The following is a 27,202-nucleotide window of genomic DNA, read 5'->3' on the forward strand; positions in this document are numbered from 1 at the left end:
CAGCAGTTAATTTCAAGATTGATTTGACATTGTAAAGTTTGTCCTGTAAATGCAATTTAAGCTAAGTAAATGAAATAATGACACAGCATTAGATAAGAATGTGACTTGCAGTATAATATAAAGAAGTGAATGGGATGTTACTGTAAACGACACTTCTATTCTACGGGAAGAAAAGTCAATAAAAGTCAACAAAAGTTAGTTTTGTTTTGTGGACTGTAAGCTGTATGACACATAACCAACACAGAGTTATCAAAAGGCTGTGCTTCAAGGTTGTGAATGCGATAACACTGTTGCACCTCAGTGTGCACTTGGGTGGAAATGATACCTTTTCTATTTGCACATCTCAACCCAAAACACAAGCTTGTGATACACAGATAGATGCATACACATCTCACACATGTGCACACGCACGCACGCACACACACAAACACACACACGCTCTGTGAATTTTATTTGGGTGGATGTCACAATGTCAGAGCAAAAAGCAACCTGTCAAATATTCTCTGAACCAAACTTGCATTTCCAGCCCCTAATGAGCCTTATTCAGGGTTTTCCATCTCCCTCTTCCTCCTCACAAGCTAAATATTCCCTTTACCAACATCCTTCTTTACCCTCTGGTGTGTATACCTCCAACTGCATTACACCAGTGGAACAAATAGTCAGAGCTCTTTGAATATGTACCTTCTCGAGCCCGCCCCAGCTGCAGCTGTGGGTGACATTTTCTCATTTGCTGAAGAGCCGTGAAAAAAAAAAAAAAAAGAAAGAAAAAAAAAAAAGAAAAGAAATACTGCGACGCTGCCTGCCTGCCCTCTCATGTGAATCATCCAAAACTGTAATAACATCACTACGGCAACATGCTGCTGCACAGAGACCCGGTCTGGTGTGACTGCCCTGACAGGATGCGCACAGCTCCTCTGTATCCAACAACTCTCCCAAAAGCTCAAAGTTAAAGGAGAACTCTGTAATATATTTTCTGTGATGAAAAGTCATAAAATGACCATGGACCAGGAAACATGCTGCAGTGTCCTCCTTGGAAATTTCTATTCCGGTCCATGACTTTTGTTATTGTTTTCCCATTTAATGTTAATTTGAATTTAATTAATGTTGAATGTTTGCTGAATGAGTAGGTGTCTGTTTATGAGTCATAAGAAATAATTAATAATTGTTTAGAAGGAGTAGATGTTTGTAACGGTTCAATTGAGCAATATGTTAATGGAGTCTGGCAGGCAGTAAGGCAGTCGTCATTGCTCATCATTGTTAATGTTACAATGTTGCGTTCGTCTTGCACTCCTGCAGTTTTCCTGCAGCCTGCCTGAGATTCCTCAAAATTAATACAGAATGTTTGCAAAATGAGTGTCTGTTTAAACTGTAAGAAATCATTAATAATCTTGTAGAGGGAGTAGATGTTTAAAACGGTTAAGTTTAGCAATGTGTTAACGGGGTCTGGCAGGCAGTCGCTGAACTCAAACTCCAGACTGTGTATTTTCAGGGTAGTGGGCTTTTGTTGACAGTGATAAACTGACAGTGTAAGACTTGTTCTCGCTTGTTGTCGTCAGATTAAAATGTTGTGCTCTTCTTGTGCTCCTGCAGTCAGCCTGAGCTTCCTCGAGTCTAGGGCGGAGGAGTCGAACTTCAACTCCAACCATATGTGGCTCCAGTTCACTATTTGGACTGTAGTGCTCATTTTTAGATACACAATTGTAATTTATTGCTCCTTTAAGGTAACACTCCATCATATATAGGGAATCATGATCACACTAACTGCATGTAAGCATATCTGTCCCACAAGATAAAGGAGTATGACATAAGTGACTAAAATAGTGAATGAATAATACTGGTGACTGTGACTAATTCGAGTGCTGAGACAGAGCCAGCCTCTCTTTCTGGCAGGTCTCAGCCTGACATGCATTCTGTTAAAAAAAAAAAAAAAAAAAAAAAAAGTGTAGCATCCAAGCTCGACTCCACTGAATGTATCACAAAACATTTCTGTATTTTATTCATGCTTAAATCAAAGACTCACGCTCTGACTGAACCTAAGAGAAGAGGGGGAGTTGTGTTGAGATGCGAGCGTAGCTCTATGCGAGGCCTGCACTCAGCAAAAACAGGGGAAGAGGTGGAATGTAATACTAAAAGCTAATATACAGTAAGTGAGCCAGAGGTACTTCTTCTCTCTTCAGCGAAACATCACACTGTTACTGTGCTCCTTTGCATCTGCTGAGAGCGAAACTAAAGCCCTTGATCCTGACGAGAGCAGAGCACATTGGCTCAGCTCTGAGTAGACTTTTCATTACACGCTTACACCAAGTCACACACACATTTACAGGAATGTAGGCCGTCAATGGGGAAAAACTGGATTGCAAGAAAAGAGAAAAAAGCAGCATTAACTTGTGTAAAGAAATCATTTGTACAGCATAAAATAGGTAAATTATTAAACAGCATCTGGAGATTAAATACGAAGGTCCAGTCCATTGATTTTCCTGCTTTTACACTTGCTGTTGTTTGGACAGTTTACATTAAAGAGACAGTTTGTCTTGTTTGCCATGGAGTTGAAGGGACAGTAGGTACAGTGCTCGATGACTAGCATGCCCCCAGTTAAGAGAAGCAGAGAGGGGCAACGGCATGAAAGCTGAGCAATGTACTACTGTGAACAGGGTCAGCAACAAAAAGCTTTTAAGCCACCTAAAAAAAGTAACTAGTACACTATATGTAGATTGTTTTCTAAGCTTTACTTTGCTATCAGACAGCCTTTTATGATGGGAAACTGCTGTTATATATGGCAAATATCAAACCAAACAAACTCCTTAGGCAAAATCAGTGATTTTACCTTGCAGAAAAGGGAAGTTGCTGGTCTATCACTGCCTCAATCTGTTAGTTTGTGTTATTGTGACTTTGATGAATCTGAACTTTCCTTGTAATACAAGACGTCACACAGTAACACGAACAAACTAACAGATCAAGGGACAAATAACTTGATTTTGCCTATGGAGTTTGGTTGCTTTCCAGAGAGCGACATTTTCTTATATAACAGCAGTTTCCCCATCAGAAAAATCTGTCCGATGGCCAAGTAAGTGGTGAAAAGATTTATTCTAAATGCAACATGCACTTGAACTGATACTGATTTAAGTGGTTAAAAACGCTGATCAACCAAACTGCTGCCTCGATCTGTTAGTTTGTTTGCATTACTGTGTGACTTCACTATTTTGAAAGAATGTTTCAGATTCACCAAAGTCACACAATAACACAAACTAACAGATGGAGGCAGTGGTAGATCAGCAACTCCCACGTTCTGCATTGTAAAATGACTGACTTCACCTAGAGTGCTATTTGGCTTAAATAACAGCAGTTTCCTATCAGAAACGAATATCTCACAGCAAAGTAAAGCAGCGAAAATATTCTAAATATAGTGTACACTTAAACTGATATATATATGTATGTGTATGTGTGTGTGTATATATATATACATATATATACACATATACACACACACGTATAATTATTTTTTTTTTTAAGGTGAACCTTTTTTAAATGGCTAAAAAAATACATTTTGTTGCTGACCCTGTCTGCAGCAATAAATTGCTAATCTTCTATGCTGGTACTCCTGCTGCTGACCAGCATCTACTGACACACTGGTAATACACTGACTTTCAGTAAGTGAGCCTAATGTTAGGCACAGACATGCTGCTACAGCTCCCCATGCTTCCTCTTTGTGGAAGCGAGGGAGGAAATAATTTAGCACCCTGACTTAGACTGAACGACCTACAAATGTAAAAGCTCAGCGGCAAGATTACAAAAACTGATGTTTTTGTTTGTCTTTCATGAAGGAGCTCAAGCTCACGGGCCTTGATGCGGATTCAACTCCACAAGGACGGAGGAAAAAAAATATTATGATAAAAGACGAGGTGAGGGAACCAGTTATACATCAGTACAGTTCCAGCTCTCTTTATTTAGCATGCATGTGTGCCTTGCAGTTTATGCCTCGGAGACGACTGAAATCTACAAGGACGAGGAAGAGATGTTATGATCAAAGACGGCATGTGGAAAGGTACTCAGCTCTATCAGCTCAGTTCCAATAACACTCTTACTTTGTACACATGTATGCCATCCTCATGCTTTCGTTGATGCCTTCAGAGAAAAAGGTTGAACAAGTTCCTTAGAGCGGGCATCAATCCTCATTTAAACTCAACTCACAAAACTTAACAGAAAGCAGGTCAAAAGGTCTTTGTGTTGGAAAAGCTCAGTAGCTCCTACCACTTAAACCTCTGGGACATGAGATGAGCGAGAGAAAATCCTACACAGCCTGCCTGGCTGCCCGAGGTTCTAAATAATATTTCCTCGCAAGTACACACTGCCAGCTTTGCTCAGTTTCCCAGGGTAATTGAAGTTAAACGTGTCTTTTTTGGCAAGTCCACAGAGGAAACTGACATCTACTGTAGAAGAGTTGGTGGGTAAAAGAATGAGATCGGGAGACGACCAGAGGCAGATGAGCTGCATAGCTAATAGGCAGACGTGCTGTCCGCAGAACTACTAAGACAAAGAGCATAAAAGTGAGGAGAGAGACAGCCTGCGAGAGAGAAAAGGCTCCTCTGGGTCATTAGGCTACAGACAGACACATGCAGGTGCCACCTCATCCTTCATTGTATCACTCTCCTGGCCAACAGGCACCGAGCAGGAAGGTATGAAGGCATTGAGCCATGTTCAGTGAACCTGACATGTGCTGGAGATACTGTGGCAAATGAAGATACATTGCAGGGCCAGTGGATACTAATTGTCTCCCTACATTTTCAACAGTCTGTCACTGTTCTCGCTGTGTACAGTACGAGTGACTGGCACTTTTAATATAAAGATACACAATAGTGTGAAAGCCACAACAAGATATTCTGTCTATTTATTCAAGCATTTTTGCTGTGTCCATCTCAGTACAGCGGTGGCGAGCAGTTAGCTGTGACATCTCAACCTAAGTTCCATTATTAGACATCTGCTGTCAGATAAAGCCGTGATAAGACAATACAGCGCTGCCTTGGCACAGCAGCCGCATGGATTCATCCAGACACATCAGACAAGACAAATAGACCCCAGCTAATGCTGACGGAGCACCCCGGGTGGAAAATTTAGACAGACTTTCAATCATTCCTGTGACAAGTGGGGACATATTCAAGCAAGAGGATTTCTGTTTCCATAATTCCAAACCCCATAATCAATTTTTGTCCCCTTGTCAGGGCTCGAATGAATGATTCACTGGACTGAACTGAGAAGGCAAGTCACCTTGGCAACAACCTGAATATATGCACCTCGGATTTCATGTTATTATGACTGTGAAAACAATTCTGAAAGATTAAGTGATTTTAACACAGTTTCTGAGTGTATGTAAGTTTTTATGCCACTTGGGGCAGTGGAAAGAAACTTTAAACATAACATGACATTTTGTAACCTTTTCACTTTATATGGCAAACTTGTTAGCAGACAGTTTCCTATTTACAGCTAGGACATATGGAAAAGCATTATTCATCTGGAGTCATATCTGTGTCCACCTGATAAATGTAAATCCAATATTCACTGCTTGTAGCTCTCCACCCCCTCCAAAAGGAAGTATTTGCCTCTTAAGCTGCGAAATACTCTGTATTCACCAGCTAGACTTTGGGTGCTGGGCAGGTAGAGTACAGTGTGGGTTCATCTGAGCTTTTTTGGTGAAAATAGCTGTCTGCTGTTTGTTGGCTGCTGGCCAAAACATAACCCTATGTTTGACAGCCCAAAATAAAAAACAAAACTGTGGGATGGAAAAATAAGTTGGGTAATAATTGTTTGTGGGTTTGTCACTGTGAGCGACCCCCTTTCACATACAAGTACTCATATGATCCACTGTTTATGTATTTATAGTTACTATAGCCACTTTAAAGCAGAAATACAAAACTACAACTGTATTTTAGAGGCAAAAATGTCAGTGAACAAGGAACTGATCAACCCTGTGGCAAAAGCTGAAATTCAGAATCAATGATTCTATCTGTGTCTATTTCAACAGAAGTGAGGAGAAGTAAAATAAAAACTAAAATATTCACTTGCTCTTGGCACTCTATTACCAGATATATGGCAAAGACAATGGGTGTCAACATCCTTATCCTTGGATTCTGTTGGCTGTCTGTCAGGGTTAAGAATGAAAATTGACGGCTTTCACATCATGTACATTTGCTTATCCACTGTATTGAATTCTACAGTATTAGTATTAATGAAAATATTTGACATAATATTTTGTGAAACAGGGTTTTCTATTCATTCCTTTAAAGGTCATTGTAACTGACAGTAATAATTGTGTAATACCGTATGCATGTACCATGAAACCATGATATATTCTGAGACACTTATGTCGTGGAAATTCTACTCACATGTCCTGAAATGCGAATGAAGATCAATGCTAAATTATCCATTTTATACATCTCACTAAAGTGTTCTACAAAATTGATTGCAAAAAGATGCAGCGAAGTGAAACGATTGAGAAAGTAAATTAGTAGTATGGTTAAGACAACCTAATTTGACTGCCACTGGGTAAATGAGTTGCTGGGGCAAAGTGACTCCTCTGCAAACAAAACACTCAATGAGTAACATTTGTCCCCCGCAGTGGTTCTAAATGATGCCACGAAGTAGCTCTGCTGCATCACAATTACCTGGCAGTGTGTCTCTTTGCTCCATTAACATAAGCAAGCTATTTCACTTCAGCAAGACGCTACTAAAGGGCTTGAGGGGCCCGGAGGTGATGGAGAAGCTCCATAAGATATTGTATGAATAAAGATGGTAATGATCTATGATACAGTAACTTTCTGCTGCTCTGTTTAGGATAAATAAAAGGAATGTTTTGCAAGGGACTGGCATGAATAAAACCTGACAGAAAAAAGTAGACATTGAGGAATATTTAAAACAGACAGCTGAAAACAGACATACTGTGAGACACAAACGTTAATCCCAAGGTGTTGCTCGACAGATGGATTGTTTGAACACACTTTGCACTGTTCGACTGGTTTGTCTGTCTTCATATTCTTCCATTTATTGGAAATAATTGGGGAATGAACCGCCTGTGTTAAATAGCACCTGTACACACTCCTGTCTGAGACAATCATCTGACATCAGAGGACGATAGGATCTAATCTACTACCATCTAATCTCAGTCAAAGCGGGAGAGAATGCACCAGAGTATATGCAGTTAAAGGCTTGAAATGAGAAAGACTGCTGAGCAAATAAATACTAATGACACGGCAATATTGCCACAGGTGAATCAGAATTTGTTTGCCAAGAAACAATATGAAACAGTGAGAGAAACACAGGTTTTTTTCTTCTCACTGACTCATTCATACCTGGAAATGGCTCTCAAGATACAGGCTGCTCACATTACCAACAAATCTATCACTAATACACTGAAATGAGTGGTTACAGTAAGGGGGAAAGTTTGTACAATAACAATCTTGAAAAAGGCAAACAACACCCCAATCAGGTCATTAGCCTCTTGGGGCAACGGGCAACAGCAAATATCCAAGCCAAGACTGCTGGTCATTGTTTTCGGTCCGATTAGCAACTTGAGACATGAGAATGGAGTTGGTGGATAAACAGATATCTGCATATAATTGCAGATAAAAAAAAAAAAGCTAAATCATTGTCAAACCATAGCTGGTGGGTTCCAAGAGTGCAATTTGGCCAGCTTACCTCCATTCAAACATGATTGGTCAATAGGCTATTACCCTTCCAATAACAAAATCTTGTCTCTTGCTTATTTATATTCTGCAGTTCTGATTCAACTGTGTGCTTGTCTGTTCTGATGCAAGTATATCCCAAAGTAAGGAGTGTGTCAGTAGCTTATATTGTGTGGGGTCACAGAAAACATTAGGCTATGTTGTTTGTTAGCTGGCTAAAAGTTAGCAAAACATTACATGGCTTGTTAGAAAGCTAAAAAAGTTTAGCCCAGTAAACCAACTCACGATGACTCGACAGAGAAAGTCTCATTTCTCCTCTTGTTGGCTGAATTAATGGAGCAATGTAGGCTAAATAATAGAAGATCAAAAAACTGACATTTTAAATTGGAGTTTAAAAGTTTTGGTGCAACAGAATTAAAGGTAATCTAGGTTCAAAGTGAAAACCACACTGAGGTTTAAATAGAGGTTTGAATTTATTCTTTCTTTACTTTAAGCTTATTTTAAAGTTTGGAGCAACATAATTTTAAGTTGGAATATGACGTAATCGGATTTACCCACAACCCAGCCTAAGAGTAATAACATCTGTATCACCTCTTTACAAGGTTCTTGTTTTAAAACAAATCATTTGGTGAATAATTTTAACCAACTCTGGTCTTTTAGAATATGCTTTCACTGGCTAGATACAGCTGATTAAATCAGCTAGCAACAGGTGTCATTTCAGAATTCAAGATAGTCAGCAAGAAATACAAAGCCTGCTTTTGTTTAGTTCTCTATGAAATCATTGGCATGGTCGCTGTTCCAGAATGGAAAGCTAATAGTAGTGTAGCGGGACTTAGCAAGCGGTCAGATAATAGAAACATATTGTACGCAGCAAGTGGTGAACCAAGAAAGAATATACAACTTCTGGTCTACTTTCCCAGTTCAGACAAATCAGTGGAGCTCACCTCTAAGTGAATATCTGATTATGTGTGAAGGAAAAAGTCAAGAAATGGCACACAGGCCATAGAAAGTGCCAATTCAACCCCCACCCCTCCCGCCCCTCTCGCCGGCCATAAAACGCAGTGTAATAGGATTCCTAAGCTTTTCCAGTGACTGCTTCCACTATCACACAGACATTTAAGTGCACTAATCCATGACAAATTGTCTCATCTGATCCATGACAAATCGTCTGAGGGGCCGATAGAGACGAGGAGATGGAGGGAGGGGGATGTGTGGGGGGGGGGGGGCAAGAGTATGGAGGGCTAAGGGAAGAGGCCAGGCGCGGAGAGAGTGCCGCTCGGCACCTGAATGATCAGGCAGTTATTGCCTAGTTTTTAGAAAGGTTGCTTTCATTACCTCGAAGGGCATGCTGTGTGATAGAAAGCGGGATCACGGAGCGCTGATGAGCTCTCCACCTAAGCCCACAGTTTTCAAAGCAATTATAATCCCATGTGGAGGTACATTATAGGATTTTATTTCCCCAGTTGGCAGGATTTGTGGATGCTACGTTCAAAAAAAAAAAAAAAAGAATGTTTGTAATTAAATTTGTGTCATAAATAATTTATGATTTTCATCACCCTATAGGTTGATTTAATTCCTAAAGAGGTGGTTTTACATGAGACACACACAAGTGAATCTTCAATCAAACTAAACTAAATAGCGTGGATGAAAAAAATGCTTACTGCAACCACATAAAAGGCTATTCTTCAACCTTGGACAGTAATGATTTGGATGAGTTTGTTTGTATATTTACATATGTATGTGGTTTATATTGTAAGTTACTGAATTTCCACCTGAGCCGACGCTCTCAGCCAAATCAAACAATTCCTTTTCATCCACTTATATGACTGAGGCTTCATCCATTCAAGTGACTAACTCAATTGAATTTTCTTTCACCATCAATTCTCACTCTAATTAGTCCCCACAGTTTAATAGGGATGTAAATAAAGCCGATTTAAAGGCAAAACAAAAACACAGAGAGCCTATATATCAAGCCGTTCCTGTGGGTAGTCTATGGACGGATCTGCCATTCATGAAAGCTCTTACACCTCCGCAGACGAAGTGAAGCAGCAAGATTAGCACTTTGAAGATGACTGTGTAAAAGAAAAAGTGCATGTTCACTTCAGTGTTTCCGCCGCTAGCGCTGAGCTATCGCTATGAGGAGTCTGACAACTATGGAAATGAGTTCCAACTTGAAAACAATGTGTGCATCCAGTTTGTGAACCAGTGAAGCTAATTTCTTAACAATCGCAAACACTGCCAGAGAAATCATCAATCTTCTGACGCAGCCATCCGTTCGGCAATGGAAAGAAAGAAAAAAAAAATCAATTCATAGTGTGTGTATGTATAGCTTCTAGACTTCTACCTCGTCCTCATTTACCAAAAGACAGCTATCCTAAATCAAGTTCAAGGTTTATTTCAACACCCTGTATCTTGTCAGATTTTCCTCTCCCCAGAAAACCCCAGTCCTTAGATCTCAACTTTAAAAACCGGAGCTTCAATAGATAAAGTGAAAGTCGAGCACTACAGTAGTTTGTCAGGTTGTGTTCTTAAAACCAAAGATACTTTTCTTAAGAAACTCATCCATGTTCTCGTTTGACCGTATGATGCATCTTAGATTATCAAAGTAAGCACAAGTTTTCTCCCACTCAAAGACTTTTCTGCACTCAGGGAGCATTATGCCACATTGAGCAATGAGCTCATTAAAGTGCCTTCCAATCATCTGTGATTAGACTTTACAAGACATTTCAAATCAATGAAAATATCAACAGCAGCAGCCTTTTCAGCTACATACATCCAGCCCATCCTCGCCAGTAAAACATGTGGGTCGAAGGCACGAGCAGTTCACTCCAACTGATCTATGTGGTTAATTTTAAGCGGCGGCCCCTAGTGGATGTGGAAGGTGTGACGTGAGACATATGAGTCACAAGAAAGTTCTCATATAGATGAGCTGTGGTGGATGGATGGTGTAACAAAACACAATTATGTTTCGTTATAGACGTGACTCCTGTAGCACGATTTCCATCACCCGAGTGACAGAATATGTAATGTAGTCATTTTGATTTCATTTTGGATGTGATTTCCATCATGTGACAAACAAACCACAACATCGTTACTTAATGCCTCGAGGAATTTAAGTTTAGTTATGGATGTGACTCCCATCACATGACTTCTGTCACACAAGTGATGTCACATCCATAACATGACATGTTTGATGAAATTATTTTAACCTAAACCACAGTCAGAGACATTTCCAGTTAAGTGGACAATAAACAGTATAAAATAACCAATGTTGCATCTATGAAATAAAAATATATATCATTACTGAACCAGATAAAAGCCTCAGTGAGATTAAAATCTTTTCTAAAATCTTTAAAACAACAAAAAAAGCTATAGTAAACTACTATGGTTCTATACAGCTTATTTAATCATCTATGCGTACAAGGCAGAGAAAACAACATATAATTTCTTTTCATTCTTCCTCAAACACAATGCGATTGAGACGTCAAACGGCACACTCTGCTGCCCACTCTGTCTTGCCAAGTGAGATTTTATTTCACTCTGTGGTCTGTTTTTAAGGCACAGTAAAAAAGAGGGACACATCCGGGGACAGCTCCAGCTGGGAACAGGCCACCAAATATAGGGACTGTCCCTGGGAAACGGGGACGTGTGGTCACCCTATCTTTTCCTAAACCTAAATAAGTACTTGTATTGGCTAAACCTGACCATGTATAGCAAAGTTTGTGCCTAAAACTAGACAAAGTGTGTCATGACAAACAAAGTCTGTTGCTGTCAGCACTGTCCACTGGTAATACATGTCGTTCTGGGAGTCACTGATAATTGATCCTGTTCTTTTGTGCAATCATACGCAACATTTTTCCTGTACATGTAAAATCAGCTTAACCATATTTTATTCAATCCTTTGACTAAAATATTCTTTCAGATGAACAGCAGTTAACATACATAATACTGGCTTTAATAATTGCAGTTCTGTAATACTGCAATATATACTGTACTGCCTTGTCATCACTGCTGACAAAAAAATGGTCAAACAAAACATCAGAAACAGACTCTATCAAAGCGTAACAGGGTGGTGGAGTTAGTTTTACAGCTGAACCTGGAACAAGAATCATGTTCTATTAGATCTGAGACTCTCTTAAACCGCCCTGTCAGAGTCATAATAAAACAAAGCAGCAGCTTAAGTGTTGTTATAGTCAGACTGCCCCTCTGGGTATTGATACATTACATGAACATGACTAGTGTATGCGTTCTTCAGCTGAACAAGGGTAAATAAATACACCACCTGCTTACGTGTAACTTAAGTTACACAAACTTAATAACAACAGGCCGAGGAGACAACACATGAGGGAGAGCATCATTTTAATTTCAGAAGACGCTATAGCCGGTAGCTCCTTCAAACTTCACTACTTTTCTCTTTTTTCTTTCTGTTATTTTTTTTCCAGCTTTACCACTGATAGTGTACATGTGTCACCTGTGAAAGAAAAACACTCGTAGACATTGAAAAAGGAAGCATGGGGTTTGGATTAGATCAGCTGGACGCACTGCCACAGACCACCTGAGGAGGAGTGAAGATAAGATAAGACCTAACCCGGCTTGAATTTAAAGGCATAATATGCAACACTGTCTTAAAAAAATGTATAGATTCAAACATAATCCCTTTAAATCATCACTTATGGCCTGCTAGATATTTCAGGTGGTGGCTATATCTGCAGAGACTCTGTCATCTGCCCAGATTTCCTTATTTTCTCATTATTTTTCTGGGCTTGAGACGATTTACCAACCCAGAACATCAGTATGTGACACCCTGAAAATGAGACTCGACAGTCAGCTATCTTTCTGGTGAATTACAAGATGCTCAAACAATATTTGGGACAAATGTGGTCAAAATTGATGTACAATATTTCCCAGATGTGGCACTTCACATGTGAAAATGTCAACCATATCATCACCATCTAGCTGCTGCTGTTTCAAAAATGCACTAAAGAATTATTTTCTGGGTGTTTACGTGGCTTATAAATAATATCTCAATATCTTTAAGCAAATCCGAAATATACAATATATATTTTCATGTGCGCATTTTCCCTTAAATAATGTAGCAAAAATGTTTAAATTGTACAAACATAGGACTTTTTGACCTAATACCTCTATATTAATATTGCAACATTATTTGTTAGCGATTAGTTATTAGTTTCATATCACAATATTGATATAATTTCAATATTGCCCAGCTCTGATTATCTGTATATATGTTGTGAGTGTGTAGCATGAAGGAACTACAACTCTCATTCTGTTGAACAGCCCTGTGTTTTGTAATGATAATAAATGACCTTGATAGCAAATCTACAGTAACTCCTGCCAATGACGCGCTGACAATGTAAATTGGTTACACTTTCACTGACTTGTGATGGAGTCCAACACTATGTGCTGTCAAGAGTGGCCTGGTTTGTGCAGCGGCGGTCTTGGCAGTGAGCGCCTGTGCTCGCTGTGTTGGCAGGTGGGGAGAGTGCAGAGCCGGGCGTGTGTGTGTCATGTCACATTCAGCTCATCTGTCAATGTAGTGGATTATTTCTTGAGAGACCAGAATTGGCTGCCCAGAATCAGGCCGCCATCAATCTTCAGCCGCACTAGCAGGACGCAGGGGGAGGCTGTGTGGAGCAGAGGCTCATGGGAAAGGGAGCGGCGCCGCTTCCTGAGCAGGTGACGAAGCAGTCAGGCAACTCGTTACTCAATCTCCACCTTGGCGGCGACTATGCCGATTTGTCACGGAAACATTCAGAAAAAATAAATAAATGCGATCTTGAAACTTTATCTCGGCAGTGACATTTTTTTTTTGGTATGCACCGTCAGCCCACTGTTACAGATGGCAGATTTCTCAAACATTGTTAGATGCTTCAACAGGCTGGAGGATTACAGCCATACCCAGGTCAACATGACCTTCACTTCCCCTCCTCAAATACCCACACAGCCCCCTGTCTGTGTATCTTTGTCGATGTGGGATGGTTAGTGAGTTTTTGTACCACTCAGTCTCTCAGACAGTCAGCCGGGCTGCATGCCAGGATCCACAAAAAATTTATTTCTGGACACGGTTTCTTACAAAACACTAACCCCCTATTTCACTTCAAGACTCGGCTTATGACTCAGAAGACAATATAGTAGCAAAGCATGTTAGATAGCAAAACCTGTCTTGCCATCAAGCAATTTTAAATTATTATTAATCAATAGTATCAGCAAATGGACAGCATGTGTGCGTCTAAGATAAAACACTATTTCTATTAATCTGTTTATCAGCACAGACATGTTGAATCCTGTATATCTCATGCTTCATTAATGAACCCATTTTACAACTTAATTTTCTGTATGGCAGACACCAGCACACATCTTTTCATCATCCCTTAGAAACAGAAACATTATTTGATTACGGGAAACAGCGTAGCATGAAAGCCAATGGATTTTTCAAGGCAAGACGTCTCTTTTTGCTACGTCCTACATAAGCCATATCTATTTATATCTGAGGGTTCTGGCCTCAATGAAACCAGAGAGCTTCTCAAATTATAAAATCAATTCTAATTCAAATATTCATCATAGCATTTCAATTCCGAGAGAGCAGTTCTGGTTAGATCGGTTAACGCCACTCCACGGCTGAGGAAGATTGATGTCAGCTTAATCCTCTTAAAAAAACATGATATACAGTAAATTGTACAGTTGCCAAGCAGCAGCAGAGGAAAAAAATAAAAAACACACAGAGACGCGTTCCTCGTCGAGCGCTCATGTTGTGATAGACCATTATCCCTCGGAAGCCTGCTGATTAGGATAGTAAAATATCAGAACATATCCTCCGATTGTGATTGTCAGCACCAATTATGGCTGTCATCCATCACAGTTCGCTTGATTTTAAGTTTTCTTGAGAGTACTCATGTTAAAATAACACCGTAACAGGACTCATTGTGAACGCTGGTGTGTACTGTAAAACATCTCTCTTTTAATTAACTCTTGGTTACATTAGTCTAAATCGTGTGTCCTAGTCTACTAATGTAAATGAAATCTAAGACTTAAAGGGAGAGTTCAGATTATTTGAAGTGGGGTTTTAGGGGTTGAGGTACTTATTTATAGATAGTATATTGCCTACAGTAAATGCTGGTCGGCACACCCCCACGTAGGAGAAAAAGAGAGGGACTCCAGGACAAAAGCTAAGCATTGCACTGCTGTGGACGGGGTCAGCAAAAGACAGTATTTTAGCCATTTAAAAAACATCAAATGACTGATTTCACAAATGGAATTTGGTTGCTTTGGAGAGAGTGATATTTGATTGTTAAAACGACAGTTTCCCACTTAAAGTGATACTGATTTTTAGTTTAGGTGGACTTTTTTAAAGCTATAATATGTAACATCTGTGCAACAAAATGTCTAAGCTCACTAGACATATATTTTCTTGAGTTTTCTAATTACATTAGCCCAAATGCTTTCAACAATGTTCTACCGCAGAAAAGCCCAGAAACGTTTCCTGATAGCCGTTGCTAGCTAGTTGCCATATGTTTCTTGGAAAAAAACAATACATTAAATACGCTGGTGAGGAAGAAAGTAGGTGAATGTGGCTAAATGTAGCATGAATAAATTTTTAACATTACCTCATGCATGAACATGATGTCTGCCTGAGTCATGTCAGATCAGTTTTCATCTGCTGTGGTGGTTGTTTAAAAGGGAGATGGCAACTCCCATAATCCCACACTATTTCACAACATTGTCAAACTATGTCTTTTGTTTTAACGTGAGAAAATTTAGATATTGTGCCTTTAAGTGGCTAAAAACCCTTTGTTGCTTAGCTTTTCTGCTGGTACTCCTCTCTGCTTCTCCAAACTGTAGCTAAAACACTGACTATTAATATGTCCCTCATACAACTGCACTGCAAATAATGTAAACTATCCCTTTCTAAAGATCAGATCGACGTGTGTGTTTATCATCCGTCTCTACAGAGTTAGCTTGCATCTTTTCAGACCTGACGTGTCCTGAACACAGCTCCAGTATCCCCAGAGGACCCATGAAAATGCCACACCATAATGGGCCTCAGTGAGGAAATGGTGTGCGAGCGTGTACGTGTCTGTACCCTTCTCAGTGTTGTATGCAGTAAGTGTGTGAGTTGATCTGTCTGACAGGAAGCCTTCCAGAGAACTCTCAGCCATAACTATCCTTTGCCTGGATGACTCTTCTAGATCTACGCTGGGGGTGATGGTTGGAGGGCGAAGAGAGGCGGAGGGAGGGGGCTCTTATTTTTTTTTTTCTCCCTTTCTTCCCCTTTGGGACCGCTGCATTATTCAAGAGACACTTACTGAGCCTTGCACTTCCTTGTACATCTTTGGCACCAAGCTCGACTTGCCAACCAGTCAAAAAGACAAGAAAAAAAAAAACACAGAAAAACTGGAAGCCAGCCTTTAAAAATTCATTCGGAGCTCTCTGTCGCTCATCCCTTCACCCTCTTGTTCCAATTAACGGCACCGGGATACTTTGAGAACTTTCTATCTATCATAGCTGGGATTTTCATGTGTCAGCTGTTCCACAGTAAAAGTAAGCCAAGTCTCCGACATGCTGCTTAAAGCCACCAATGTTCAACACAAGCATGGAGAATTCAACCCCAGATTTTTTATTTTATTTTTTTTTGCACTTGCTTTTACCGTGCTTCAATTACTGCCTTTTTGCCTGGCAATGCAACACACACACACACACACACACACAAGCAGACGATAAGCATCAATGTTTAACAGCCGCTTTGCTTCTGGAGAGAGGGTTCAGCATGGGAGTCACACTCATTGTTAGAAGCTTAAAGAAAGCCTTTGCTTTGCTCTAGAAAACCTTTGCCTACCCTGTAACACTCCCACATACGCCACATAAGCAATGCTGGTAAGCTTTTCCATAATCAGAGAATTAGATCCGCCTCGGCGTCTACCCTCCCCTTTTGCCCCTACGGTGCAGAAGGCGTCGGGCTTAATTGCCAAACTTTTCCAGTGCATAAGAGGGAAACATAATTGTCATTTCCATCTAAGCCACAGTGATCAAAGCTCCCTCGGCTACCAGCACAGTAATGGGGATTTTTGCCTACAGCTTGTCCTACTCGTAACAGTCTGCCAGGAAGATTCAGGGTGTAGCAGCAAAAATTCCTCGTCTCCCTACCAGCTAACTTTCAGTGTTTGAAGACGCTCTTTGTGTAACAGGGTTCAGATTTAAACAGAAGAGTGCAGCTCTGTCAGTCAACAAAATGTACTGCCTCTATACACTCGACAAAAATATAAATGCAACACTTTTGTTTTTACTCGCATCTTTTACAAGTTGAAGTAAAAGATCTAAGACTTCTTCTGTGCACCAAAAGGTTTATTTCTCTCAATTTTTTTTTCACAGATATGAGCACTTACCAACACTTGCCAAAATAATCCATGCGCCTGGCATTAATGGCATTTCAAGATGCTGATTAAACAGCGCATATATGACACAGATGTGCCCTGGGTTGATCACAGTATAAGAGCCAATCACTCCTCTTGTCTAAACCTCACCAACACGTCCGGAAGAAAGAAAAAAGTACTAGCCAATCAGAGGCAGAGTACTGCAGGTCATGACTTTGCCCTCCTGGAAAAAAAACTTGGCATCTGTGGCCCAAATGGAAATATCCAGTTAAGTGTAATAAATGTAATTTTTAATGTATAACTGCACATTTTAGAGTGCTCACTAACATAGATTTTAAAAAATTTGTGCACAAAATCTGAGAGGAATAAACCTTTTGTGTGCACAGAGGTCTTAAATTTTTTACTTCAACTCTTGAAAAAATAAAAACCAAAACAAAAGTGTAGCATTTATATTTTTGTTGAGTGTATTTCTTCCATTAAAATGTATACAGAGAGATATGACTGAATTTAAGAATGTAACCTGCAATTAGAAGCACAATTAGTACTCTTCCCCTTTGCTTATCCTATATGACTGCGAGCACGGTGAATCATCATGTTACAGTACCGCGCCGTGGCGAATCATTCTGACATACTGCAGCAGTCTTTTGCTGTTGCTTTTGAACAGCCAAAGCAGAGAACTCCCGCTGCCCCATCGAGGGGGCAGCGCCTCGCGCTGTAACGCTGTGTGATCTGAAGCCGGGGAGGCCTGACAAAAAGGTACACCTACCCAGGGTGAGAATGTCGGTACGGCCGGGACGGGCCACATGGTGCTGCTGGATGGTCTGGTAGAGAGTGGCCTGGCACAACAGCAGGAAGCCGAGGCTAATCCACATGGCCAACAACCAGGACATGGTAAGGCCGAGTCTGCAGGACGGCACACAGCGGGGGACAAACAACAGGGAAACAGGGACAGAAATGTATTACAGCATGTCGCCATACATATTTACAGCACACATATTGTGTTTACTTTAACGTGCCAAACAAAAGAATACTGTTAGAGATTTAAGGTTAAAAGATTTGGACCGATGTGTCTAGTAGTTTGATTTATTCAAAAGGTAAATGCATGGGTGTTTTTCTATAATCATAGACGGAAGGAGAATAAAAAGAGGAGATTAAGGTTTCAAGGAAAAGACCCTGCAGACAAAATACTCAAGCAAATGATCACACATGTTAATCTTGTCAATATCTGCCTTCCTGTCCAAACCTGCTGTAGTCTGACTTGAACCACTCAAAAATAAATAATGAAAAGCTCAAAAAAGGAAAATAACCTGCTGCTATCTCTTTGTCAGACTATAATAACTGTACAATGAGAAATGTCACCTCTTTACAGCAGCGACAGTAAGCACTGAATATTCTAAAAAGTTTATAAAAGATTGCGTTTCCAGGCACGAGTTAACAGCCTCCCTCTCACAGATTTGTTCAGCGAGTGACTGTCTAATGGCTGCTGAGGGCCAGCATATGGAGACACGCCTTAGCCCTCATTGAATAATGAGGCTCTCCTCCTTTCCAGGTGTTGTTAGCGCTTCTCTCCATTCAGCCCGCAAAGGGAAATTTAAAAAGCATCACTTCATCTCTCTAAACCAGTGGTTCTCAACCTGGGGGTTGGGACCCCGAAGGGGTCTTGGGCTAATTTCCAGGGGGTTGGCAGATGGTTGTGGAGAATAAAATAAAGCAAAATATCAGGGCAAACAACACAGAATGAGGTCCAGGAAACAGCTCTCAGCGATGTCAGCTCCTTAATAATATTCAACATAATTGACAGGAATTCAAAAATATGCAACAAACACTGTAAAACAAAGATGAGAAAACTCAACTACCTTCACTAGATTTTTGAGTTCTGAATTCAACTCAAGCTCTTAAGTTTTGAAATAATCTGCACAGTTTTGTTTAGTATTCCCAAACTAGAATCTTTTATTGAAATAATGTAATTTTCTTCTTTAGATAAACCTGACTTTTGAGTTTTAGTATGCAAAAAGAAATTATATTTCAAAAATTGTTCACAGTGAGCTGTGACTCTGATGTGTTGTTATTTGGGTTACTGAAAAGCAAGTGGTCACAACTGAAAATATTAAAGTTGTCTTGAAATTGTGCATCTTCTCTACTTTCTTGTTTTTACAGTGTACAGCAGGCCTCCAGAAACTAACAGCCTCCTCAGTAATGGTTAAAACTATGAGCCAGCTAAAAAATACCAGCATAAGTCACTATGATCTGACAAAAAAAACCAAACATTACTACTAAGCATAATAGGAAATGAGGGCTAAATTTTCAAACAGGGTATGGTTTTGTACATCTCTAGGCAGGTCACACTCCGACAGCAGCACCATCGACTGAAAAACGCTGGATTTATTTGTGTGGCTCATGAACACCAATCTGATTATTCTTGTGGGACACGACTCCAAAAGACTGCGAACAACTCCTCTAACCCAAACTGTGGCTTTGGTGTGTTTAGACTCCCTGCAGACTACATCCTACTCAGTGAGACTGTTGGAAAAATGATCAGGTGATCATAGCTTTAAGAAGATTATATTTCACTGTATCACTGGCACTGACAGCATTTGTTTTACATTTGTCATTTTATCACTGAGGTGGGTGAGTTTCTGAGTACAACTGACGCTTTAATGCAACAGCGTGAATCTAATACTCCTTTAATGTCTGATTCTAGCATATCTGTAATGCACAGGAGAATACAAAGCAGATATGAGCCCCAGGGGGTCTCTTCAACATGAACTTCAAACCAAGGAAATCTCACATTTAAATGAGGAGTCTGTATTGACATAAAGGTCTCAAATGTGTGTGGAAAGTGGCATGAAAGGCAGGCCTGATCCAGTAAAAGTACCAAAGCCACTGCTTGCTTCCGTGTTTGCTCCAACTAACCCACTTTGTGTGCTGATGTGTGTGTGAGATTAAAGCCATTAAGGCTACTAAATGTTGCCCGTGTGCTCCGCGCCCTCGGTGACATTGACACTGCTTAATATTCAGCGAAAATTAAGCATATAATTATGAACAGCACATTGTAAATCCCCACCCCTGCACCAAATCCAACATAATCCGCGTTTTTTCTTTCATTTTTTTTTTTTTTTTTTTAGTGGAAATGTGAACTGGTCCCATGGGTTTGTTTTCCTCTTCTCCTGTTTTTTAAACCACACAGTATTTCTGTTCGCAAAAGCTGGCTGAATATTCAAACAGGATCGTTGCGCTCGCATGGTTAACTGCATATTGCACAGAGACTGTGAGCTCCTCTCGGTTATCGGGAGTCATTCTTGCTGAAAATAAAAATTCTTCTTACCAGCAGCGTTTTAACCAGAGGTTAAGTCGAGCGGCGGACTTGTAAGTAAAACGAACAAGCATGGGCATCGTTTTAAAGCAACTTCAGAGGGAGAGAGACCAGCTTTCAACAAAGTCGCTGTTGCAGCCTCATTTTCCTCAGCGCAAATAGAGCCTTTTTCATATAAATATCCATCGTGTTTTCCAGCCGGAATAGAAAGCAGTTTACTCTCAGTATTGTAGTATCACATGAAACGAGAGACGACAGCTCCTCTATGCGTAATTGGCGCGTCCAGCAGCGTGAGATAGTAAAATGCGGTCGAGGAACAGAAGCAGCAGACACACCTGCAGGCGTATAACCCTCTGATGCACCTGCGAAATTAGACTCGTTTTGTTTTCTTGCAGCCAAAACTTCAGCTCACTGAAGGTGCCACATAAAAGGAGTAAACTGCTCAAAACAATCCTAATGATGCAGAATCCTGCCCAATAAATACATCTAAACCCTAATTTTATAAAACCATGCACAAGTCTGTATATCAGTCTCCCGTTTTGTCTTTTTTACAAGATAAATGCAACATACACGCCCAGTTTAAACATTTTGAAAGTTATATAACAATTTGATCAAATATAATATATCTATTATAGAATATAGGAAGTTTTTATTTTTCATCATCATCTTTACACCACATTTTTCAACTGTTTTTTTATTTTTATTTTATTTTATTTTTTTTTTTTGGGGGGGGGGCAATCATATAATACAGTTATCCTAAATCAAACTGCACCACCCCACCCATATGTATCATATTGACCATAAAGAGCACCTCTACTATGAAATAGATGATGTTTTTAATACAATAGAAGCTGTTTTTCATATTTTACCACTTGCATACACTGTCAGCTCAGTCATATCATCTTTCTTCCTCATATTCAACATGCTGTACTTTGGGGGGGGGGTCATAAAATACACTTGTCCTAAATCAACCCCTGCCACCCCACCCATCCCGTCCCCAAACACCAGAGGTATTCCTCGAAAGTCTCCACACCCTTACTTACCTGAGCGGTGTGTTCAGGAGGAAAGGAGCTCAGTCAGAATCACCGCCTGCCTGCCTGCCTGCCCAGCAGACTCACTCCTCTGTCTTATATCCATCCATACTTGGAAGCCAGGGATTCCCGCCTGAAATTCCAGTACCAGATAAAGCCGAACGCAGCGCACAAAAGGGGGCTAAAAAAAAAAATGCTGTTCTTTCTCCTCAGTATTCTCTCCTCTGTATTGGACCCCCCCCCACTGCTGCTCAGTTCAAATCCAACACAAACAGTCACCAAAGGCAAAGAGGCACCCAGGGGTTTAAGTCACAAACTGGCCAGGATTTGAGGGATGGCAGGCTGATCATGTCAGTGCTGTATCAGCCACATACGAGCAAGATCTCCTGTCCTCCTCCTCCGTCAGTAGAACTCCTCTGTTGTGATGACAGGGAGCTAATTTACCCCCTTTCACTTGTCGTCTCCTTCTCACGCGTGCGGCGGAAGGCTCCAGTGGAATGACTGCTCTGTCTGCTCTTGGCTGCGTCCCCCCATTGAGAAGCTGCGCTGATAGTGTGAGCCTCAGTCCTCTCTCCAACGCACTAAGTAGAGAGTCTGTGTCAGAGAGAGCAGAGCGAGTGTGTGAGGGAGCGTGTGTGTGCGTGTGTGTGTATTACAATGTAGCCCAGCTGGAAAGAGAGAAAGAGAGAGCTGAGAGAGAGTCAGATCACATGTCTTAAAGCAAGACTGCCCACTCCTGCATCAAGACTTCATCAGCAAATGAAGCATGTTTTATTAACCCACCCCTCTTTACATCCTAACCTCCCATCCACGACGTCAGGAGACGTGCGAGTATAGCCTTCAGCTCACTTTCAGTGTGTCTGAGTGTGTCTGTGCACTCGTATACTTGTGTGGAGGGCGGATGACTGAGTGTGCCTCTTTTAGTCATCGCCTTTCAGCGTTTTGAGGGGTGAAAGTGAAAGATGCTCCAAGCGCTGCACTTTTAATAGAAGGCAGAGTGCCTCATCAGAGCTCTGCCATCGCCATATTATCCATTATGAGCCAGCTCTGCTCTTTAAACCTGTTTTTGTGGGGATTTCTTTTTAGGTAGATGCTATTTTCGCCCAGGTTGGAATAGCCCGGGACCTGACAGAGACAAGCACTCAGGTGTCTGTAGTCAACAATGCTAATTGCATTCAGGATATAAACAGCCAGTGTGGCTATTTACACCTGAGATGTAAATAGCCACATTGGCTGCATGCCAGAGACAAACCATGATCTTTCCCTAAACCTAACCAGCTAGTTTTGTTGGTGTAGCATGAAAGAGACAAGCACCCAAGTGTCTGTAGCCAACAACAGTATTTGCACCTGGCTATTTACACTTAGGGCTTTTCCCTAAACCTAACCAAGTAAGCCTAATTGCCCAAACTTAATCAGACTGTGACCGAAAACCAGGGTGAGATTCAAACCCTGCTCTCCTGCAGAAGAGTTTTGTGCTTAACCCATCCATCTACCACAACCATTTATCAATCTTTTTTACGCTTGTTATAGCTAAAATAAGAGGGTAGGGCATGAATAGCCAGATAGCTCCCCAGATCCAAATCGACACACTGTTTTTTACCGCCTGCCCCTTTTTGGATTTTTCCCACCTCTGAGATAAACTTGCATCTGCAGCAGCAGCCTGAAAGAGTCATCCTTCTGTCACTCGCAAACTGAATCTGTTCTGCCTCTGAAGGAAAGACATTCATTGTCTTTTCTGTGTGTTTGTGTGGGTGTATGCATGTGTGTGTGTGTGTGGTTTCGCTGTGCCTGAGCCATGCAGGCAGGTGTAAGCAACCCGTCTTCTTGTTTGTGTGGAGTATGTTTTTCCTCCAACACATTTTCTTCCATATGGAGAAGCTCCCCTTTAACTCATTATACTGTTAACCAGAGATTTACAGTATATGCCAATCCCACGCACCTGCCATGGCTGACTCACTCACAGTCTGACATTTCACAGAAAATGAACCCTATGCTGCTCACAACAATACACAGCTGACGGGCTAAATAAGCTGGCAGACAGTGAGGATGGTGTTGGTACTGTGGGGGTGTACAGACAGATGAACTTGATGATGAATATTCGGATTAAGTTTGTCTCCGAGCTGTTTTCTTTCCATGCTAAGATTTGCGTGAATTACAGTTAGGATTGGGTACCGAAACACGGTGCGAATATGGCACTGCTCTCTATACGATTGTTACTTACCAGACCAAATCAAAACACAGATTACAGTGTCTGATTTCATGCCACACGCCTGAGCTGTTGATTGAAATAGTTACCCTGTGGTGCAGACATTACACCCACATCACTGTACTGCTAGTTATGACAACAATATGTTTGGCTCTGACGGCAAGTAACCTTAGCCTAACATGACGTAGCTAGTAGTTACCTCACACCAGTTAAATGATCTAAAGTGTGGCTGTGAACTTAAAAGGATTCCAACACCGGGTGGTTAAAATGTGAACTGTAAATGTAAATTTAGACATTTTGTATTTCCATATATATTTAAGTAAAATTTAAAATTGTTAACAGTTAATATATTGCTCGATTTCATGTCCAAATATTCCTTAACAATGAAACAAGATGTTTTTAAGTCATCCTATGTCATATTGTGTTTCTTTTTAAAAACATTGGTTCAGTATGTGTCAGAGAGCTACACTGTTGACCTACCAACTTCCCAGTTGCCTGTTGTTATCCAGTTATCTTGCAGGGTGGAATTTTCAAGATGGCTAACAAGCCCTTCAATTGATGGTCACTGTGCCATGCCACAGGGCATCCTGGACCATCTCTACTGCTGCTATCACCTCTGCTTGTTCTCCACATGCCATACTGGCATTTGACAGCCAGATGTGCACAGCCCAACACAGAAAAATACAGTGCAGCAGTGGAGTAAGAGACGTTGTGATGGTGGTGGGGGGGCGGGTATTATTCCCTCTGCTGGATTACTGAAATTGTGATCTGAGCACTTGAGCAGGTAAGGTAAGAGCTGCTGTTAACAGAGACCTCCTGCAAACTGGGCAAAAAGTAGGTTCTTTTTATTTCTGCACGTCTACCAAATTGCCATATGACGATTTCACAATGAAACACCACTGATGAACAATTTAAAGAAACATGTCTGCCTCTGCCATGTAACTGAGTGTCATGGGTTCGTCTAACTGGGCAGGTTTGATAAGGAAATAATAAAAGGCACATGGAGATGTAGTGCAATGACCAGCAGCAACACCTTTCTTTTTTTCTTTACCACATATCAAAAACACCTATCTATGAGGGGAAACACTACATCAAATACAAAGGGCTTTTAAATCACGATGTTACGATTGTAGAGGGTTCAGTGGTTGATGACTGTCAGAGTCTGAGTTTTTAAAAATCTAAAAGACAGAAGAGAATACAACTTTCACAGAAATAAAAAAAAGAAATTAAAACAAGGATTACAGTAACCTATGCTTGGACTGCATTCGTACAGTATTATGATACCTCATTTACATAGTACTATAGTCCTTCAAATGAGGAGTGACTGCAGATTGAAGCAGAAAAGCTGTCCCATATGACTGGACCTCTGTCCCTAATTAAAAACTGCCAAGCGTAGTTCTGTAGAAGTGACTATAGCCACGTTTCCACCACAAGAACTTCCCCCAGGGACTAAGAACCTGCTGTGTCTTGTCCCTTCTGTGAAAGTGTGTTTCCACTGCAGGGACGCAGGTCTAAATTAAGTTCCAGGGAAATTATTTTACCGCTCAGTCCCTGCTCGAGGGGCAGCAGTTTCCAAAAGTAAAGGACCTTTGGGACAGGGGCTTGCAACATTGAACATTTCTGATCAAGTACTCACAGCATTTTATTTCAGCCACAAGTAAATCACAATCAGCAGCAGCACAACTTGAATTTCCTTCATGATTACTGTGACTTTATATGGAGAAAGGATGTGTAAAAACAGCTGTCACTTTTTCATTTGTCTGTGGACTAATCTGCCTAATATTCACAGAACTTTAGACCACGGTGGAAATAAAGACAACAGCATGTTGAAGGAACCTTTTAGGTCCTTGAATAGTAGTTCTTGGGTACTTTGGGTGGAAAGGTATATAGAGGATCAACAGCTCTGGTGTAATAACAGTGTATCTGAGACCTTGTTACAAAGACACATTGAAAGGAACTAGGGAGCGGATTTTTAAGAAAGTTTATCAAGGTCGAATATGTTTAACAACTGCAGGGTTTAAGGCAGTATTCCAGCTAGAGTGAGTGACCATTCTAACAAATTATTTTTGGAATAAAAAGATTGAAGAGAGACTGTTTTACATTTGCTTGTGCATATTATATTGCAATAAAAGAATACGTGTGTTGTGGTAGTCATAATTAATCATGGACGTGTTGATGTGCTTTTGCCTTTGGACTGTGTCCTTTGTATTCACATAGTTCTGTAACAATCTAATGGGGAAGCAGTTATGAATAGTGAAGCTGCCATCTGGATCTCTGTTGGGTAAAGCACACCACATGTTAAGTGACCAGATTCACATTAAGCAGGAACTGCGGAGTAATTACTGCATTGATTAGTGTTTCTACACTGTCAAGCTATATTTGCACAAAATGGCTTGATTACCAATAAATAGGCTTATTTGTATTTGTGCATAGTTGTTGATATTTTCCTTTTGTGAGGAGCATTAATAGCATGCACGCTTGAATTTCATTTTGTCTTCAGCGCTTAATGTTTTTATGATCTGTCCCATTGGGCCGAGATGAAGGCGTGAAATGAAACAGGCCCACAAACAAGCCTCAGAGGAGAACTTAAGATTGAAGGCATCCAATTACTACATGTTCCTTTCAGCAATGTGCAGTACCAACACAAGTCTCCCATTTGTATCTTAATTTGTTTCCTTTTGTTGATTTGTTGCGGCCTCCTATTTTTCATTCTGCGTCAGTCTGAGCTGTGTTGGGAAAATGGAGGGGGACAACAGAATTTCACAGTAATTCTGGATTGTTGTCGTGGTCCCGCTCTTTTCCTGTCTCCCTTCTCAGGGGCTTCCATCATTTCCAAACAGCTGTCGCCGCAGCTCATGCCAAGACCTAACCACAACCGACCAATCACTGGCCAACTCTGTGTTTGGATCTGGGCAGCCCCGTTAAACAGCGGCGTTTGCCAATATCGCTCCCTCGCTCTCCGTCTTTCTGTCTCATTCTGTTATTCCTTTCTTTCTGTTTCTCCCTCTGGCTAATAAGATTCTTCCTTCCAACAAGCCAACAAGCTTTAATATGCAGCCGCTAGCAGTACCAAAATACCATTTTAACCCCACCTCCCCCAGCAGCTCTCTGTTTTCCTTTGAAAAACGAACCTTCGTCCACTATTATTCCTACATACGTCTCAACAGTTCTCAGCGGAGCAAACCAAGCATTTCCTCATCTGATGAGGGGAGTTGTTGTGTTAGTAAACCTGCTCTCCGTAGACACTCTCTCCATAAAACATTCTATCAGAGAGAAAGATGGAGTGACACAGGGAGGCAGAGACGGAAAGAGAGGAAGAGAATAGCATGAAAGAAGTAAAGATTAAGGGAGGGGGAGAAAATTCATTTGGAAGAAGTATGCAGCGGCAAGTCTTGCTCAGTGGTGGATGGTGAGGGGAAGAAGATGATTAATGAAACGAAGGAGCCTGATCTGTAGAAATAATTTATTTCACATTTATCAGCGCGTCCTTTTTCTGCTTTGGTTCACAGGTGTTCATTACTGAGGGAACCTGGCTTTCAGGATACTGTCGATTTGTAACAGTGGAATTTTAAATGTAGAAGGTAAGGTTG

At 40.8% G+C, this 27,202-nt stretch overlaps 1 protein-coding gene across 3 annotated transcripts in view; it reads right to left on the reverse strand.

The window, feature by feature from the left end:
* tafa1b (TAFA chemokine like family member 1b) overlaps positions 1–22,105 on the reverse strand; it is a 179,320-nt gene extending 157,215 nt beyond the window's left edge. Inside the window, exons 1-2 of one of the 3 annotated variants that reach the window (XM_084729257.1) lie at positions 21,419–22,105; positions 17,829–17,965 (exon numbers count right to left, since the gene is read on the reverse strand). In XM_084729257.1, coding sequence (XP_084585383.1) covers positions 17,829–17,952 — 124 coding nt within the window. In that variant the 5' untranslated portion in view covers positions 17,953–17,965; positions 21,419–22,105. The remainder of the gene's footprint in view (positions 1–17,828; positions 17,966–21,418) is intronic. The other 2 variants (XM_084729241.1, XM_084729250.1) reach the window with 2 other exon arrangements.
* Positions 22,106–27,202: the final 5,097 nt, after the last annotated feature.

The sequence above is a fragment of the Lutjanus erythropterus genome, chromosome 2 (genome assembly GCF_056507025.1).
Source record: "Lutjanus erythropterus isolate fLutEry1 chromosome 2, fLutEry1.hap2, whole genome shotgun sequence".
Lineage (NCBI taxonomy): Eukaryota > Metazoa > Chordata > Actinopteri > Lutjaniformes > Lutjanidae > Lutjanus > Lutjanus erythropterus.